The sequence below is a fragment of the Pristiophorus japonicus genome, chromosome 11 (genome assembly GCF_044704955.1).
Source record: "Pristiophorus japonicus isolate sPriJap1 chromosome 11, sPriJap1.hap1, whole genome shotgun sequence".
NCBI classification, from domain to species: Eukaryota; Metazoa; Chordata; class Chondrichthyes; family Pristiophoridae; genus Pristiophorus; species Pristiophorus japonicus.
In genome coordinates this window covers 68152437-68172694 of record NC_091987.1, presented here as the reverse complement: position 1 = coordinate 68172694, position 20258 = coordinate 68152437, and the positions used below count along the sequence as shown (strand labels likewise).

Below are 20258 nucleotides of genomic sequence, written 5' to 3'. Positions count from 1 at the left end.
AACACAGCCGTGAGAATTTCGGAACTTATGTGGAGCGACTAGAAATGTTTCTCACTGCAAATAGTATCATCGAAGTCCCCGATAATGAAAACCGTATTAGAAAGAAAACAGGCTATTTTCTTGACTGAAGCAGGGTTCGAGGTGTACAAAGTCCTGAAAAATGTGCTTATTCCAATTAAGCCAAAGGACACATCATTTATGGAGATTCTAAGCAAGTTAGAACAGTACTACAGTCCTGAGCCCTTGGAAATTGCTGATAGTTAGTTTCAGAATACGAGATCAGTTAACTGACGAGTGCATCAGGGAGTACATTGTAGCATTAAAAATGCTATCCATTCACTGTCATTTTGGAAACTTTCAGGACCGAGCATTGCGTGATCGCTTTGTTTGTGGGATGAAAAATGAAGCGATCAGAAGTGGTTGACAACTCCTAACTTGACTTTTGATTTAGCTTGTCAGACAGCTGAGTCAATGGATATGGTCGACCAATGCTTCTGAGAATTGAGCCATTTCCAGTCATCAGACAACCAAAGTGAATTGCCTGCAGGTTAAAAGAAAAAGGCAGCTGGGCCCCAAGGCCTCAGCAACTGGCCACAGTAACAACATATTGAAGTCATGCTATCAGAGCCTGGGACAATACATTGCTCACAGTTGTCCATATGTGAACGCAGTGTTTCATCTGCAGGAAAACTGGGCATTTTTCCGACTGAAGAGTAAACCAACTTTCAAGACTATAAGTAGAAATCCCCAGAGACTACACAGCATGGAAGAAAAACAGGGTGAAGAGATACACATCATCAGGAGCACGAGGGTATCTAACTGCGATTCAAAAAGTATCATCCATGTAGGTGTTGCAGGAACCAGGATACCCGTGGAAATCGACACAGACGTATCTGTGAGCATAGTAGCGGAATTGCTATCTCTCGACAAATTGCGTGATTTCCCATTGGAGAAATCCAAGGTTGGGCTGCGAGGCTACACAGGAGAGCAAATTCCTGAAGTAGGTTGCATCATTGTACCGGTGAAATACAAGGATCAATTTCAGAGCTTGCCTCTCAGTAGTTGCAGGAGACAAGCCTGCTATACTAGGAAGAAATTGGTTCGGATCAATGAAGCTGGATTGGAGTGAGATTGTGTGTTGAAACGAGATTTGCATCGAAGGATGATGACATCAAGAAGTATCCGAAGGTGTTCTGCGAAACAGGCAGTCCGATTCAAGACTTCAAGGCGAGTGTCAGGATACAGAAGGATGCTAGACCAGTTTACTGCAAGCCACTTCCTGTACCATATGCACTCGGAGAAAGTTGAGCAAGAACTCAAAAGACTAGAGACTGAGAACATTATCTCTAAGATAGATCTATGTAATTGGGCTACATCCATTGCTGTTTTACCCAAGTCAGATGGTAAGGATGTGTGGTGATTATAAAGTAACCATAAACCAAGTTCTAGAGGTTAATCTCCCCAATACATTGCCAAATGTAGAAGATTTGTTCACAACACAGATAGGTGGTCAGATCTTGAAGTTAGAACGTATAAATGCCTACTTACAACTGGAATTAGACGAGGAATCCAATTCATGCTTGACTATAAATACTCATCTAGGCCTATTTAATAGGCTACCATTTGGAATGTCTTCTGCCCCCACTATATTCCAAGGGGTGATGAACCAGATTTTGCAAGGCATTGAAGGGGTAGTATGTTATTTAGATTACATACTCATTTCAGCAAACAGGCAAATCCATAACATATTGAATGAAGTGCTCAAACGGCTAGAAAAGCACAGAATATGTGTGATTGCTCACAAGTGTGAGTTATTTCAAAACTCAGTGGAGTACTTAGGGCACAGTGTAGACAAAGATGGTTTACATCCAACCAAGGGAAAGCTGGATGCAATTAGAAATGCACCTACTCCCAAGAATGTCACTGAATTTCGATCATTTTGGGGTCTTTTTTGGACTATTATGGGAAGTTCCTACCAAATTTGGCTACAGTGTTACATCCATTGAATGAGCTGTTGAAACAACAGGTCCATTGGAAGTGGTCAGAAGAATGCCATGCAGCATTCAAGGAGTGTAAAAGCCAGTTGGTAGAGAGCACCATGTTAGTTCACTTTGACATATCTAAAGAGAATCATGATAGAGGTGTGAAATTAAATCAGAAGTGAGAGTGAAGAACCATCACCATAAATTGTTAATGGTTACCAGGAAGAGTGGTGAAGATATGTGGTTCTCGTACATATTTGGTCAAGATGTTTGATCAAGGAAAGGTTAGGTTTGTTCACAATGATCATATTTTACCTACAGGTGTGGAAGGAGTTGAATGTTGGAATGATTGTGTAATATAGTTCCACCTAGTGGACTACTTCGCCACCCAGTGGACGACTGTGGTAATGTAGTCATTGCTGTTTACAAGAATAAAGCATCAGGTGACAGATTACCTGACAAGTTCCTGAGTTAATAGCCATCTTGGGCAGTCTGTGTGTTCGTGATATTGTAAAGAATATATCACAGAAATAACTCAAGTGGCTTGTTTTGAACTTACTCAGTGCTGATGTAAAGGTGTTAAAGTGGCAAATGCTCCTGGCCATACTCGCAAAACATTGCAAATTGAACATTTGGAGGGGGAACTCTGTGCATGCAGATTACTCTCCTGGGCAGGAGAATTTCAAGTGGAGCCAGACAATAAACAGGGTACTGTCTAGTTGGAATCAATGCTGGATGGATGTCTGCAGTATAAATGCACCTATCTTTGCCTCAGATTAATATTTAAATTGGGAGGATCATCATTCCATTGCAAGCAGTTAAGGCTCTCAAGAGTCAAAATAATAGGCAGGAAAGTTGGAGGGGTGGTTGCCAAGGATGGTGAGGATCCCCTTACATAGACTCTTGTATTAAACGTATTTAACCCATGTACCAGTGTGAGCCTGAGCCATACAGACCAGGTAGGTCCCAGATTCTAGTCTTGGTCAGTGCTGATTTGGTTGGAGTCGAGGGGGAGGAAGTCCATGCTATGGGGAGGCCCAAGGCTTTCTTGTGGGGTCTAGAAGAACATTCCTGCTCCTCCTGGCCCACAAGGGAATAAAAATAAGAACCTACTTTCCTGGGCTACTTCTGGCTGAGATCCTACTTGTCTCTGGCACTCAGCACGAATCGCACGACTGCAAGTTAAAATCCTGTTAGGTCCTATGAGAGTCATAAGATACCAACTTTTCCATATTTAGGAGACCCTCGCCTGCCTGTGGTGAGCCTCCAAAAATCCAGGAGTTAAATTGGCGGAGGGCAGGAGAGGTCAGTATTCTGCCCCTATTATAACCTCCCCCTCACATGCCTGGGGGTTAAAAATCAAGATTATAGTAACTGGAGTCTGACGATAGGATTTTATCCAATTAAAGACAGTCCAATCCATTTAAAGATACTTGTGCAAGAAGCTCTATAAGTAACAGGGGGCAGAGCTGAATTTTCAGGCCTCCTACCTGGGGGAAACAGGGTAGTGGCACCTGGGCAATGACCTACTACCCCATTGCTGCTTTGTTGTGACCATGGCAATGTTTCCACAAGCCCACCACCGAGTGTGCGGAGAGTCCTCAAGTCAGGCGGCAGGCCTGTTTAAAATGCTATGGGGTACATTAAGACGTTGAGTGTCATTTGTAGCCCGAGCTGGGTAGAGAGCGAGCCATGTACACATTGACCAGCATTAGGTGGTGTTGCAGCTGAAAAGGATCCCGATGTTAAGTTCCTCAGCATTTTAGTGAGGCTGGGTGGAGAAGTCCTCCTCCTGACTCTACAAACCCAGCCTAAGCCACTCCAGCTTCGCCCTCCTCAGTGGCCCAAAAGGGAATCATGAATGTATTCCTTAAGTAAGGAAGGCTCAGTGACTTAAATGTTAAAGGCACTCTAAAAGCTACGACTGTGAAGTGGTGGTTTGCTTTTACTTTCAATCTGATGTTTGTAATAAATCTGTTGGATTTTTCAGCTGGACAGATGAAGGGAAGCTCCAACCACAGCACTGAAAGGATAACAGTAGCACTTATTCAAATATGTGCGGCACTCCTTTAAGCCTGGAAGAACTGGAAGTCCACGTTCTGTCATAACTAGGTCCACAAGCCAATTATACCTCGTGTGGCAAGTCAATTACTTATGTTTTTCACCAAGAAGTAACCTTATCATAGCAGGGCAAATTTTAATTTGGAACTGGTTTCTGGTGGGAAACTACTGCAGCAAGTCGATTTCCGGTCACGACTTTCCCGGTGGGGACTGGAGGAGCACTCCTGTTCCTCTTGGTCCCACAAAGGGAAGTTGTAGACTTATCCAAGGAGCCTCTTTGGTCTTCAGACCAACTAAAAAAACTGCTTCTGCCTAGCAGGAAACCCACGGCAGCTCACCACTCAGGCCCTGGTTACATAACAGGACTCATTAGTTTAAATTTACAGGGCTCCCATTTACTTTAGAGGGGTGTCTCATCCGCCTGTGAAACCCTACAGGTTAACATTGGAAACAGTCGGGATCGGAGTGGGTAGGTAACAGAGTTACTTTTTTTTTTAAAACAACTGCCCATTCTGCCGGATGGGTAGGGTTAAAATTGACTCCATGGTCTTGGATCACGCCCATCTTCATTATCTAGTGAAATTTGATTCTATTGCCGAGTCACAAAAAACATCTGGTATAAATATGGAATGGTGGGGTACTTAAAATAAGCCAAAATGGTCTTGTTAGTCACATTCCAAATATCACAAAGTTGGTTATTTCCCCAGTTATTCCAGCGGTGTTCCCATGAAATTCCCATACTCAAGAGGACGCTTGAAGTGACCAGTCACAACATAGATTTTTAAAACATTAAAAAAAATAATAGCATCCAACTGAAGCTGTTCAGCAACCGAAAAGTGTCTGTACCTCACTGAAAAAGTCAATCTAGATTTTTGGTGGCCAAGAATAAAAATAGAAATTCAATACATTCCATTTTGATTTTTTTCCCACCCCCTTCTGTGCTTCAGTACAAAAAATACCTGCGTAAACTGGACTGCCAACAAATGTAAATTTAATGAGTCAAATTTAAATAAAACTAATCCTTATGCCAGGCCATACATGGTGTGCCACGTGTAACTATTAGTCACAAATCCATTGCTGCCCAATGAGTTTTATTTTTAATGAGCCCAAAAAATGCAAGCACATTAATGACCAAGTGACAGCTAAATTGAGGCCACAGGCCTAAAACAACAACATACCCACTATAGACTTTCCCTTTCAAGTAAAAACAAAGTCAGAAGTGCAGCAGGTGCCAATTTCGCAGCATTAAAAGCATACATTAGAATTAGTAAAGGAGCCACTGCACAGGTTAACAATGCAGTGCTTTAAATAAAAATGTTGAAATTAACACTCAACATTTAGTGGAGAATTAAAAACTTAAGTATAGCAATGTGTTATTGAAACTAGAATTTTTATATTGATGTTGCCATCTATTGTACAGGCCATAATCCACACGACATTACTCTCACATTTACATGCCACAGCAAGTGAAATCCATTAATCATACCTTCTATTTCCTGAAGCATCAGTGTGAGAAATTTTGCACAAGTGAGCACCTGGAACAGAAGAATCAGCAACAATTGCTGGCCCTGAGCCATCCAGATAAAGGATATCACACTCTTTCTAAACCAAGAAACACATCGAGTAGTCCCTACATACAGAAACTCCTATTCTTACAGAAAGAGCGGTCAATGGCTTTTAGATGTTTCCTTCATTATTATTGGTCTGGGAATGAGCATCTCCCCCACTTCCATATCTCGAGGGGGCTTTCATCCATCACCCCAGCTGTTCAATGTGGCTCTGGCCCACCTTTCATGGTCTCCCTGACTGTGCAATGCAAAGTTGAGATTCGGTGCTGCTCCCATTTTTTTAAAAATTGTACTCCTCCAAAAGAAGTAAAGGTAATACTATTAGGGAGCAAAATTGTCTCAAGACAATATGGATGAGGAAGGCCATTCAGCACATTTTACTTCATCCATTCAGGAAAATCCGTACATCACCCTTTGCAGCCTGTAGAATCCAAATGTTACTTCAATGATAAGAGTTTTGGCCTCCTCTAGACTATCTCTTTGTTTATTACTCTTGAAAAATGTTGTGATGATTCCTAAAACTACCCATCTCTCGTTTGAACCTGTGCCCCTCGTTCCCCATTCTCACGGTTTAATTTAAAGTAATATTCCAATTTAGGAATCTCATACCTCTAAGATTATCCCTCAAACCTTCTTTCCAGGCTGGGAAGCCCAAGTTTTTCTTCATTACCTCATTATCATGATAGGCAGTCCCTCAAAATCGAGGAAGACTTGCTTCCACTCAAAGTGAATTCTCAGGTGACTGTACGGTCCAATATGGGAATTACAGTCTCTGTCACAGGTGGGACAGACAGTGGTTGAAGGAAAGGGTGGGTGGAGAGTCTGGTTTGCCGCACACTCCTTTTGCTATCTGCGCTTGTTTTCTGCATGCTCTCGGCGACGGGACTCTAGATGCTCAGATCCCTCCCGGATGCTCTTCCTCCACTTTGGGCGGTCTTGGGTCCGGGATTCCCAGGTGCAGGTGGGGATGTTACACTTTATCAAGGAGGTTTTGAGGGTGTCCTTGAAGCGTTTCCTCTGCTCACCTGGAGTTCGCTTGCCGTGTAGGAGTTCAGAGTAGAGCACTTGCTTAGGGAGTCTCGTGTCAGGCATGTGCACAATGTGGCCTGCCCAACGGAGCTGATCGAGTGTTGTCAGTGCTTTGATACTGACCTGAGCGAGAACACCGATGTTGGCGCGTCTATCCTCCCAATGGATTTGCAGGATCTTGCGGAGGCAGCGCTGGTGGTACTTTGCCAGTGCTTTGAGGTGTCTGCTGTATATAGTCTACGTCTGAGCCATATAGGAGGGCAGGTATCATATGTGCTGCCCTGTAGACCATAAACTTGGTGCAAGATTTGAGGTCTTAGCCTTCAAACACTCTCTTCCTCAGGCAACCAAAGGCTGCGCTGACACACTGGAGGCAGTGTTGGACCTAGTCATCGATGTCTGCCTTTGCTGATAATAGGCTCCACAGGTAAGGAAAATGGTCCACGTTGTCCAAGGCCAGGCCATGGATTTTGATGACCAGTGGGCAGTGCTGTGAGGCGGGGTCAGGTTAGTGGAGGACCTTTGTCTTATGGATGTTTAGTGTAAGGCCCATGCTTTCATATGCTTCGGTGAAGGTGTTGATGATGGCTTGGAGTTCGGCTTCTGAATGTGCGCAGACACAAGCATTGTCTGCGTACTGTATTTCGATGACAGAGGATGTGGCGACCTTGGATCTAGCCTGGGGGCGACAACGGTTGAACAGGTTCCCATTGGTTCTATAGTTTAGTTCTATTCCAGTGGGGAGCTTGTTGAGAGTGAGATGGAGCATTGCAGCAAGGAAGATTCAGAAGAGCGTTGGTGCAATGACGCAGCCCTGCTTGACCCCGGTCCAGAGGTGGATTGGGTCTGTGGTGGATCTGTTGGTCAGGATCACGGCCTGCATGTCGTTGTGGAGCAGGCGGAGGATGGTGACAAACTTTTGGAGCAACCTCATGGTTGACAATGTCAAAGGCCTTTGGGAGGTTGGTGCGGTTTCCTGCATTTCTCTTGTAGTTGTCGCGTGGTGAAGATCATGTCCGTTGTACCCCTTAGTGGACGTAATCTGCATTGTGACTCATCATTACCTCAGACCCCTGAATTAGCCTTGTGGCTCTTTTCTGCAATGCCTCCAGCAACAGAATGTCTCGCTCATTTTTTGGCGACCAGAACTGGATGCAGCATTTAAGATGCAGTCTAACCAGAGTACTATAAAATGTGATCATTCCCTCCTCTGATATATATTCTTTGTTTTCACTATGTAGTTCAACATCCTTTTTGCTTTGTTGATTGCTGCTCTGCATTGGTTGGATACGTTTAGTGATGAGTCGAAGAATCCTAGATTTCATTCAACACCATTCATGGATTTTTCATGTTGCCTACTTTTTCTTCAATGTGTAACCTTTCACACCTGACCATTTAATTACATCTCGAATTGTTCTGTATTTACACATCTTGCCCGATTCATTCTGTAATTTCTGAGCCATCTCTTCCAATTACACTGCACTGAATTTCCAAATCTACGTCATTTATTTAAATTAAGAACAGAACTGCTCCCAACACGGAGCCCTGAGGTACCTCACTCAGTACTTTTTCCATCCCCCATTCTGACATAACTCCTCTCAGGAGCAATCGTTTCCCACCCTTCAACAAGTTTCTTTCTTATCCATTCCCAGGGTTTACCCTGAATCCTCACAGCTCTAAGGTTTAAAGTTTCATTGATAACCTTGTGTGGAAGTTTGTCAACAGCCTTTTAGAAGTCGAGGGATGCCACATCATAGGACTTGCCAGTTCCTCGAAAGACAGAAATCGGAGTTTGCCCTTCTGAATACATGGAGACTGCTGTTTACTAGATTGTTGTTGTATAGATGATGCCTGATAATCAAAATCCCGCTCGCTGCAGCTGCCCTGCAGGCAGTCTCAGTCTTCGACCGAACACATGCCCTTTGGAAAATAGAATAATCAGAACCATAATCAACAATGGCAAAGTGGGGCTGGTGGGGGGGGGGGGGTGGGGGAGGAAAGATAGTGGGGGAAGAGAAAGAGGGAGGAAAAAAAGGAGAATATGCAAGCACAAGCAAAGGACGCCATTACCGGCAATCCGCAAGGGAGAGCAGCAACATTATTAGCAGCACACCATTATCCACAACACACAGGGGAAAGCGGCACTATTATCAGCGATACACAGAAGAGTGAAGCACCATTAGCAGCACACATACGCAATAAAATTGGTGGTTTGGTTTCAAATTGCCTGAGCTCAGGCAAATATTGCTATCAACCACTGCCGACTTACCAAGGGACAGGAAATTTGATTCTGCTGATTTTAATGGCGGGCACTGTACTATTGCTAAGTGTCGAGCTCTACAATGCTGCCAGTGGTAACCGTACCCTCCCCCATTCTCCAAATAGTATGTGTTCAAGTGGAGCTCAATCAATAAGTAATAAATCATTTACATAAATGATATTTTGTACCCAGGAGAACATTGCAGTACAAGATAGCTACGTTAAAAAAATTGTCGGATGGCTTTCTAAAATCCTGGGTGAGCTGCTGCAGAGTGGCAAATGAAGCAGCTGGTTTAGAGAAAAATAAAATACTGGGTCTTTGCATTTTGTTTATATTAACATTCTATTTTGCACATAGTAAGGGACAGAAACAGTACACTGGTGATTGTGTACCATTTCAAGTTGAACGATTGACATTCAGGAGCTTAGCCGGTCACTGCAATACATGGACAGGATCCCAAGATTTACAGATGCAGTAGATTGGTTTAAATGTGAATATTTCCTAGTTGGGACTCAGATCTCTGATGGATCAAAGGCTGATGTCACAATGCTAAAAATTCTAACTCACAAGATAGACTGGAACAAAGGCCCTTTCGCTCAGCTGATTGCATCCTTCTAGAGTATGAATTCTCCCATGTTCCCGTTACAGCACTAGCTGTTTCTTAACTGACTCCGCAACCAGCCTTCCTAGCAGCTCTTCAATATACAATCTGTGTCAAAAAGTTACATCATTTGGTGCAAACTGAAAAGTCCTTAGATTTTGAATGAAATTTAGGAATCCCCCAGTGAACATTTCCTCATTGGGACATGAGTAACCAATTTTGTATTCCTATGAAATATGGACAAAAACGATCAAAATAAAATACTTCCTCATATATGTGACAACTAGGCTAGTCAATATCAATGAAACAAAATGGGAAGATGGGGAATAGTAATAAAACTATTACATCAGATTTGAAGATAAAACGCTGCAGGTCTGTGAAAAGTATAATCATCAGGGATTTCTGCCTTGCAAACCAGAAATTGCTGCATATCAGTGATGATTGGCTATCGGTTATTTCCATTTCCACAATAGCAGCTTTATAAGATTTTATTAAAACTGCCAACACACAACTCCCACCCCAGTGAAACATCAATGGAAACTGTCATTTGATTTGGAAACGGGCTCATTGATGAGGGTTCTGATTCGGTCTTGAATTATCTGGTACTCATTAATCATGGACACCAATCAATACAGTTTTAGTGTGCTGAGATTGGAGGGAAGCATGTTGCCTGAAGATCTTTAATGCAGAGACTGCAGTTATATCAAACTATATTGTGAAGCTGGACTGTACATGCACGGTCTTGAAAAGCCTCCTTAGGTGCAAGTAACGGGATCCTGTAGTGTCATTCCTCAGGATGGAAAAAAACATGCAAAGGCTAAAAATTTGAAAGGGGCAGCCTTTTTGTGCACAGCAAGCTCCCACAAACAGCAATATAATAATGACCAGATAATTTGTTTGCGATGTTCACTGAAGGAACTCCTCTGCTCTTCTTCGAAAAATGCCATGGGATCTTTGATGTCCATCCGAGAGGGCATTCTGTGCCTCAGTTTAATGTCTCATCCAAAAGACAGGCCCTCCAACTCCCTCAGTACTGTACTGTAGTGTCAATCTAGATTATGTGCTCAAGTCTCTGGAGTGAGACTCAACTTTCTGACTCAGAGGTAAGTAAGGAAGGTAAAGAGCTGGTGGCAAATATGTACAAATGGCTATTCTTTTCCATTATATCCCTGAACTCCCATCATCCCACTGAAGGGGAGAGAGAGAGAGAGAGAGAGAGAGAGAGAGATTGATTGATTTATACTATTTTCAAAACCCAAGCCCATTTGGAATTCATTACACTTTTTGTTTTGATAAATAGGAGCTTGACAGTTGATATGGAAACAGCCACGTGATGGTGGTGATGAAAGGTAGTGAAGTAGATTAATACAGCTTTGTGAATGCCATCTCAATCCTGGGTTTAGTCCACTAGCCAACACAGGTTCATGTTACTGTGGAGTAAGGACTTGGCCTCATTCAAAGTTTTCACAGTACTGTAGTTTGTTCTACCAGTGCCTGCAATGGGATCAGAATAGGAGCAAGAGGCCATGTAGTTATTGGGATCCAATTGTGTGGTTAATTGGAAATACCAAGTGCTTACATAGGAATGTGCTTACTATCTCAAATAAGGATGTGCAGACACTGCATCAATTTCAAAACAAGCAGGCCATGACTAATTTGCATTCCTAGCCAAAGTTTTATCCAACTGGTATAATAATAATTGGGCAAAGAAATTCAATATTCACAAATCACAACCCACCAATGTTTCCAGTGAGTTGACTGTTGCTTTTGTTTCATAACAAATACAATATAGATTTCAAAGGAGAAACAATTGTGGCTGGGTATAAATTACTGTATTAATTTAAACCATGGGAGGAGGACATTTGGCCAGCTCTTCATTCTAATTCAATTTCCCTATCCTTTGTCCGTATATTATTTATATTCTTCCTTTTCAAATACTTATCCAATTCCCTTTTAAAATGATATTAGAAAATCTCTGCCTCAACAACCCCTTGTGGTAAATCATTTCTGTCCTCATAACCCTCCTTCCCCCACCCCCCAAATTTCCTCACCTATCTTCTAGTGATAATCCTAAACCTATGCCCCCTTTTTGCCAGTCTATCAACTGGTAGAAACAATACATCATTTACTTTCTCAAAACCTTTCAGAATTCTGAAAACCACTACAGGATCTCCCTAAAAAAACCCTCGGCTCCAATTAAGAAAAAGCACCTCCATCAATGTTTAAGCCTTTCTTCATAACTATAACCTCTCATTCCTGGTATAATTTCAGTTAATATCCTGTGGCTTTGTTTTTCCATGATTCCAAAAACCTTCCTATAAAAAGGGGTGCACAGATGGAATATTTTGTGCAGTTCTGTGATCTAACCAATGTTCTGTACACATTCAAAATAATTTCCTTACTTTTATATTGAATGCTCCAATGTATAAAACACAGAATTTTCCTTGTTTTTTTATGGCTATTTCTGGCTACATTCCAACTTTAAAAAATCTATGCATTTGCACCCCTAGATATCCCTGGTTTGATCATTTTAGGATATATGGTACCTGTACTTCCTTTCATGGTTCGCTTTCCTAAAAGGCATTACTTTGCATTTTTTGCATTAAATTGTGTCTGCCATTTATGTGCCCACTTTGCTGACCGGTGTGTCCTTGTGCAATTTCTTAGACCCTTTCTCACGGGATGCCATGGCCTCAATGTTGGTACTGTAAACAATTAGCAGCTGGGAAATTTGCTTTAAGCAGAGGAGAATAACTTGCTGCACTTATTATTCTTGCATGCACAGCAGACCTCACCTGCCAGTGTGGGCAAGCAAATCTCAGCATCTATCAACACCATCTCATCTGTACTCCAGTAACTACAACATTGGGCACCATGGCTTTGTACTCAGTGACAAACATCTGACAGGTAAAATTCTATTTTGCCCATTTGATTTTCACACCTCCCCCTCTCTTTGGTGGTCTTGGCATGTACTTAGCTGATCTATGTGTTAGTCTAGCTCTGGCAATGTATGAACACCCGCTGCAAGTGGAGTGCTTATACATGATGTGAAGTTTAGAGATGCATTCAATGTACTCACAATAATAATTTCAATACTATTGGGAAAACTTTAAGCCTAAAAAAATCATGTCAGGAGCAGGAGCTACCCAATATTCTTATATTGTGTTAACTTCATTTTCTGAATTTTTATAAAACAAATCCTGACCATCTCTTGAAATCTGTCAACGGAGCTACAGTGGTTACAAGATGCATATTGAGATTCCCTAAGCAAATGCTCCACTCGGAACTCATACACGGCAAGCGAGCCCCAGGTGGGCAGAGGAAAGGCTTCGAGGACACCCTCAAAGCCCCCTTGATAAAGTGTAACATCCCCACCGGCCCTGCGAATCCCTGGCCCAAGACCGCCCAAAGTGAAGGAAGAGCATCCGGGGAGGGTGCTGAGCACCTCGAGTCTCGTCGCCGAGAGCATGCAGAAATCAAGAGTCGACAGCGGAAAGAGTGTGCAGCAAACCAGACTCCCCACCCACCCTTTCCTTCAACCACTGTCTGCCCCACCTGTTACAGAGACTGTAATTTCCACATTGGACTGTACAGCCACCTGAGAACTCACTTTTGGATTGGAAGCAAGTCTTTCTCGATTTCGAGGGACTGCCTATGATGATGCACATATGAAAAGTTATCTTCAAAGATGAGTAGACAGGATATCCATGAGATACATAGGGCCCAAGTTTCCACATGATTTGCGCCTGATTTTTAGGAGCAACTGGTGGAGAACGGACTATCTTAGAAATCGCAATTCTCCACATTTTTTTTTCTGCAGTTCTAGTCAGGTAGAACAGTTCTACTTTGGAACAGAATTTTTTCTTCAAAAGGGGGCGTGTCCGGCCACTGATGCCTGATTTGAAAGTTTCCACAGTGAAAACGTACTCCAAACTAAAGTAGAATGGAGCAAGTGAAGATTTTTGTAGAACTGAAAAAACCTGTTCTACACATTAAAAAATCAGGCGCAGGTTACAAATTAGGCGTCCAGAACAAGGTGGGGGGGGGGGGGGGAAGGGAAGTCATTAAATTCTATAATAAATCCTTATTTATACTTCTACAAATATTATACAAATAAATCCAACCTGAATAAACATTTATAAGCAAAGAAAAGATTAAATAAACCATCTTCTTACCTGTGTGAAAGTGCTTCAGTCAGGGAGAATTCTGCAGCCGTTCGTGCCGCTGAGCAGGAGGGGGGGGGGGGGAGGAAAAAGCGGTTTGTTGCCGCGGAGGGGAGGGAGGGGAAGGAGACAGCGGCTTGTTGCCGTGGAGGGGAGGGAGGGAGGGGAAGGAGACAGCGGCTTGTTGCCGCGCAGGGGAGGGGAGGGAGAGGAAGGAGACAGCGGCTTGTTGCCGTGCAGAGGAGGGGAAGGAGACAGCGGCTTGTTGCTGCGCAGGGGAGGGGAGGGAGAGGAAGGAGACAGCGGCTTGTTGCCGCGCAGGGGAGGGGAGGGAGAGGAAGGAGACAGCGGCTTGTTGCCGTGCAGAGGAGGGGAGGGAGGGGAAGGAGACAGCGGCTTGTTGCCGCGCAGAGGAGGGGAAGGAGACAGCGGCTTGTTGCCGTGGAGGGAGGGGAAGGAGACAGTGAGAAGGGTAGCCTCAGTGCTGATGTGCTGATGGCAATGTGATTTTATTAAAAAATGTTCAAAAATTAAACAGTTACAAAGAACTACAAAAATGGCTGAGTGCCAATGTTTTTTTCACACTGAGCATGCGTGAATGCTCGAACGTGCACGCGCAGCGTTGCCGGCAGGAAAAAAACTAATTCAAATAGTACCCGCTCCCTCCCACTTACAAAATCGGTGCGAGTGTAGGCTCCCCTGGGCGCCATGCCAGGCAGACAAGGAGCTGCAAAGCGCTTGAGAATAGCGCGTTTTTTTTCTGGCGCCGTTTTAGGCGCGAAAAATGGGCACCCAGCTCAGAGGGGCGCCCGTTTTTTATCCTGTGGAAACTTGGGCCCACAGTGTCAGCTGTGGCTCAGTGGGTAGCACATTTTCCTCGGAGTCAGAAGGTTGTGAGTTCAAGTCCCACTCCAGGAACCTGAGCACATAAATCTAGGCTGACATTCCAGTGCAGTGCTGAGCGAGTGCTGCACTGTCAGAGGTGTCGTCTTTCATCTGCCTGCCCTCAGGTGGACATAAAAGATCCCAAGGCACTATTTAGAAGAGCAGGGGAATAACTCCCCTGATATCTTGGCCAATATTTATCCCTCAATCAACATAATAAAAAAAACAGATTATCTGGTCGTCATCATATTGCTGTGCGCAAGTTGGCTGCCGCGTTTCCCACATTACAACAGTGACTACACTCCAAAAGTACACTGGCTGTAAAGCGCCTTGCGACATACGGTGGTCATGAAAGGTGCTATATAAATCCGAGTCTTTCTTTTTATAATGCTGCTAGTTTTTTAAAAAACTGGAAACTATGTGATCGGCCAGAACATTCATGAGTCCAAACAATCAGGAGTTACAAACACAGGTACTGATTACAGGAGTGGGTGAGGAGCAGTGCTGAATGGGGTATTCTAGGGCTCATTACTGTTTCTAATTTACAATGAATTGAACTCAGTAGTCCACTAAAAATTGGTCATATTTTCAGGTGCTACCAAACTAGGAAGGGCAGTAGAATTAGAACAAGAAGCTCAGACATTAAATATGTTAGGTAAAATATGTGAATGATCAGAACAGCAGATAACATTTGATGTAGTCATGAGTAAGGTACTGCACATAGGGGGGAAAATGGGCAACATATATATTCCATGGAGTTGACTAGAGCTAATGACGAAGTTGAAAAATGCACAAGTCCTAGTAGATTTGATACTTAACATGTCCAACCAGAGCAGCGTAGCAATCAACAAAGCCAACAGAATGTTATCAAAGTTTTAAAAGAAAAACTGTGCTCCTCCAATTTTTTCAAAATTTTAAAAAGCTGTCCGATTGTTGACACTGAACACAGCAAAGCACCATTGAGGGAAGGTGTCACTTAGAAGCCAGTCATTTCCCATCAAGCAGGGGCAGTATGACAATAACTTGTGTATATATATATAGCACTTTTAACACAGTAAAACATCCCAAGATACTTCACAGGAGTATTTTGATATAATAAATTTGACACCGAGCCACACAAGTAGAAATTAGCACGTGACCAAAAGCTTGGTCAAAAAAATTAGGTTTTAAAGGAGCGTCTTAAAGAGGAAAGAGAGGTAAAGAGGCGGCGAGGGTTAGGGAGGGAATTCCAGAGCTTAGGGCCTTGGCAACAGAAGGCACAGCCACCAATGACTGAGCGATTAAAATCAGTGATGCTCAAGAGTAAGAAGAGAACTCAGTGGAATGCACACACCTTTGCAATTGCATCAAGAACAACTGCAGAGGGCTAGGAGTAGCTCAGGATGGGATTTCTTTTCAAATATAAAAAATATAATTACTGATGATCAATTTGCATCTTTTCTTTTGTTCTGGTGCTGTACAAGTTAAACCCGCTAGGGAGAATCAGCTAAGATACGTTGTCTAACATTTTCCCTGTGGCAACATCCTAACAAAACAGAAACTCTGCTAAGCTTCAAAAGGACTATACAATTCTTACAGCCTCAAAATGGTGTTACAGTCCCAGTAACGACAGATTTTTTTTACCTTTTCTTCCCTACCCTTCAGGGTTAGAACAGATTTAATTCATTATTTGACTGACACAGCAGTAGCCAAGTTCCACCTTAATGAAACTGAAACAGTATGACTGGGTAAATCAAAAACAGAAAAGTAAAAGCCTGCTAAAGTATAACCATATGAGGGATGGGGAGCTACATTTAGCAAACATTAAAGTATAAAGTGTAGCAAATGATAATTACAACATATAGTCAAACTAGTAGACCCTTAGGTCTGACACCCTCTGCACTACTTGTCCATGGCCTCAAATCACACAAAACTAATAAAACACTGTTAACAATGTAGACAAGCCTGGCATAGCCACAGTAATACAATACTAACTCAAGGTTTCATGACCTCCCAGTTTAATTCCCAAAAACAGTTCTAGGTCAAATTTGCACCGTATCTCAACCCCTTTGCTGCTTCCCTGCTATCAGACTGCTTGTCCAATATCCAATCCAGGATGAGCCACAATGTCTTCAAACATTGGGAAAACAAAGCTTACACTTTTGACCCCAGTAATAAACTCTGTGCCCTCACCACCAATTACAATACCCTCCCCAGCTACTGTCTCAGGTTGAACCAGACCGCATGCAACCTCGGCATCCTATTTGATCCAGTAGAGCTTCTGACCCCATATCGTCCCCCATCACAAAGACCGCGACTTCCACCTCCAAAATAGCACCCATCTCCAGCCCTGCCTCAGCACATTTGCTGCCAAAACCCTCATCCATGCCTTTGTCACCTCCAGACTAGACTATTCCAATGCTCTCCTGGCCGACCTCCCATCTTCCACCCTTCATTAACTACAGTGCATCTAAAACTCTGCTGTCTGTCTGTATGCTATCCTGAACTAAGTCCCACTCACCCCTGTACTCATCAACCTACATTGGTTCCCAGTACAAATTTTAAATATTCATCTGTGTGCTCAAATCCCTTCAGTGCCTCACACCTCCCCATCTCTCTAACCACATCCAGCCCAAGAACCCTTTGAGAACTCTGCATTCTTCTAACTGTGGACTCCTGTGCATCCCCCACTCCCTTCACCCAACCACTGGCAGCTGTGGCTTCAGCCGTCTGGACCCCAAGCTCTGGAATTCCTTCCTTAAACCTCTCCACCTCACTCTCCTCCTTAAAACCCACCCCACTGACGTTTTAGTCACCCCTTCTAATATCTCTTTCTTTAGCTTGGTGTCGATTTTTATCCGATTACACTTCTGTGAAATGCCTTGGTTGTTTTTTTCTATGTTAAAGGCACTTTTTAAATGCAAGTTGTTGCTGTTGCGTAGGTTTACAAATTAACAATGACTACATGGACGAAGTAATGGGGTGAAATTGTATTGTATTTCAATAAGAGAGGGGAGAAAACTAGCAAAAATAACCAGACAAGTACAATTGGTAACCCATTACCATGATCACATACACATTGTTTGCAGTAAGGCATGGCTCCAAACTTGCTTGTAAAATTGTTTTTAGGGCATCGCGATGGCAACAATGTGATGTAAAAAAAAAATCGGTACCTGTATAAACTTAGCAAAATGAAAAAAAAACTTATTTTACACTAATTGTGTAGATAATAAAATCTCAGTTAACAAACCATGTTTATTATGAATCAGATTAGTTGTCTGCAGATACCAAGCCCACAAGAATTAAACAGAATGATCTGAGTTTGCTTCAAAGATTAATCACCAAGGCAGCATTTTTACCCCTATATACAGAGCTCAATGCCCAAGGTGACATTGCCCTGTAAAAAAATATATTTTAAACTCATGGTTTAAAAAAGAAACAAGACTACAATAACAAATGTGGGTTCAACCAAGTGACAATTAAAATCATTTTTTTCTGGAACACAAGTTAGTTATTATACTTAAAAAGGTGTAAGACTGTTGACATGTGTTATTGGGACAAACACTGCTTAACTTTATATGTCAAAAGTGTCTTTGAAATACAACTTACACACAATGAGGGTCCCACTAATAATGAACAATTTCTGAGCACGGCAGAGGAGAAAAATCAATGTCAGATGAGGTGACGGTGAAGAAGGGCCATTGTTTTGAGATCTCTGCTCCTTTCATGCGGTTCAGAAATAAATACATCGTAAGAGTGCCACTGTACATACGTTTAGAACCAATCGAGAGATACTCAAGCAGAGATGAATATATTGGGACAGATAGTCTGCAAAGCAAATATTGAATCGCTGCCCAGGCTCGTTTACTGTCTCCGAAGTTTGACAGGGAGGGTTAAATTTAAACCGGGAACAGAGGGCAGAAGAGGGCGATAAACTACTTGTAGTTTTGTGGACTGACACCGTGCATCTGTTTAAATTAGTCGCACATTAGCCCTGTCCGTGCAATGTTTAAAATGTCGCTGCCAAAAAAAACAAAGGTAAATAATCTCCCTGAAAACCTTCGCGGGTCTGGAAACTGAAATCACAGGATCAGCTCCAACAAATAAAGGCCAAGCCGCAACCAACTTGCAAACTTTATCCACCCGCCCAAAAATCACTTTAGACTAATTCCCGTCCCGAAAGATCTTTCCCTTTAGACCCAGCGGTTTATCGATCCTACATTTACCGTGAAATAACGCCGAACTCTCCCACTTCAAGAAAAAAAAAATCAAGAGACGGATCAAAACAGCAGCGAGTTTGTCTAGTTAAAAAAAAAATCACACAAACAGATGCCCCCACGCTGCCTTCAGCCAGCCAATAAATGGACTGCCCCCGGAGCTGCACAGGGTCCTGCCCCTCACCCTCAGCCCTGTCCCTCCTGCTCACCCGGAGTCCGCTCCAGCCCGCCGCCGTGTCCCTCCGCGGGGACAATCAGAAGCGGCACGTGGGGGGCTCCAGAGAACCGTCGCCCGAAAACTTACCCCAATTCCCCAGCAGCAGCAGCAGTACCCACACCAGGCGCTCCATGTTCTCCAAGGATCTGCCTTTTCTGGGAAACACTTTTCAAATTCGCAGCAAAGGAGAGAGAGAGAGCGAGCGAGCGAGCGAGAACCCCCTCCTCCGATACTAACTCCTGAAGCGTTTCCAACACCTCACACTCACTCCAGGTGCCACTTTTTCCAACAGTAGAAACTCCAGGCTGTAGTTTCAAACTTTTTTAAAGGGAAAAAAAAACTTTGTAAACTCGATTTTAGAAACCACCTTCCACGCTCGGGGGTAAAAATACCAAACAAACCGAGCTTCAGTTGTCAGGCACTTTCGAAGTTCCTGCTCCCATCGACCTTAATCCCTAGCCGCAGAAACAAGGCGGAAGCACCAAGGCAGACTTTCCCTCTTTCAGGTAATTAGCGCTGTTAAAGGGGAGGGCACAGCTCCGCGGGCGGAGACTCCTGACGGTTAAACCCGCCTCACGGGGATTTTTCTTTTTGTTTCTGCAGTTGGAGAACAGGTTCATTCTTCTTGTTTAATGATATGCACATATTTTGAAAACCATGGGATCCTGGCACTGTGTGTATCACGATTCCGTGTTGTCACTAAGTTGCTGTGGGCTAGTTTCACTGCTTGTGCAAATAGAGTTTTACACATTATTGAAGCATTTTTAGTGTGTGTTGCTGTTCTTGAAAGGAGGAGCACATTCGACAGAATCAGTGACTTTGCCTTTTTGACCTGTCTTCTGAAGCGCCGCACGGTCCCACTCCGACAGTCAATGAGCTGTTGGGACGTTAATGTATCCATCATCATCATCATTGGCGGTCCCTCGAAACTAGGATGACTTACTTCCAAGCCGAAAAAGGGTGAGTTCACAGGTGTTTCAATGAAGGACCTGATCTACATCCCGAAGGGTGGAAGATGCCTCTGCGTGGATTTTTTTAATGTGTGGTGGCCGTTGCACCCAGCCATCACACGGGCTTGACAGAGCTTTGTCTTGGTCCAGTGGCAAGGGTTAACCAAGACGACAGACCAGCTCTGCTGCACGGACCTAGTGCGCACACATATCGCAGTGTGGGCTGGCCCGTGCTGCCCCTGGACCCCTATCCCCAAACTCATGCCTCCCCTGGGCCCTGATCACATCCGTCTACAGTCTCTCGCCGCTCCTTCGCCCCGATCTCGGCGCTCCTGCTGTATCTGCT

At 43.5% G+C, this 20258-nt stretch overlaps 1 protein-coding gene across 2 annotated transcripts in view; it reads right to left on the bottom strand.

The window, feature by feature from the left end:
- Positions 1–19408, bottom strand: part of LOC139276062 (prostaglandin F2 receptor negative regulator-like) — a 58303-nt gene extending 38895 nt beyond the window's left edge. The window contains exons 1-2 of one of the 2 annotated variants that reach the window (XM_070893488.1): positions 8343–8412; positions 5530–5578 (exon numbers count right to left, since the gene is read on the bottom strand). In XM_070893488.1, the coding sequence (XP_070749589.1) occupies positions 5530–5548 (19 nt within the window). In that variant the 5' untranslated portion in view covers positions 5549–5578; positions 8343–8412. Of the gene's footprint in view, positions 1–5529; positions 5579–8342; positions 8413–19049 lie in introns of those variants that run through there. The other variant, XM_070893487.1, reaches the window with a different exon arrangement.
- Between the last annotated feature and the right edge of the window lie 850 nt (positions 19409–20258).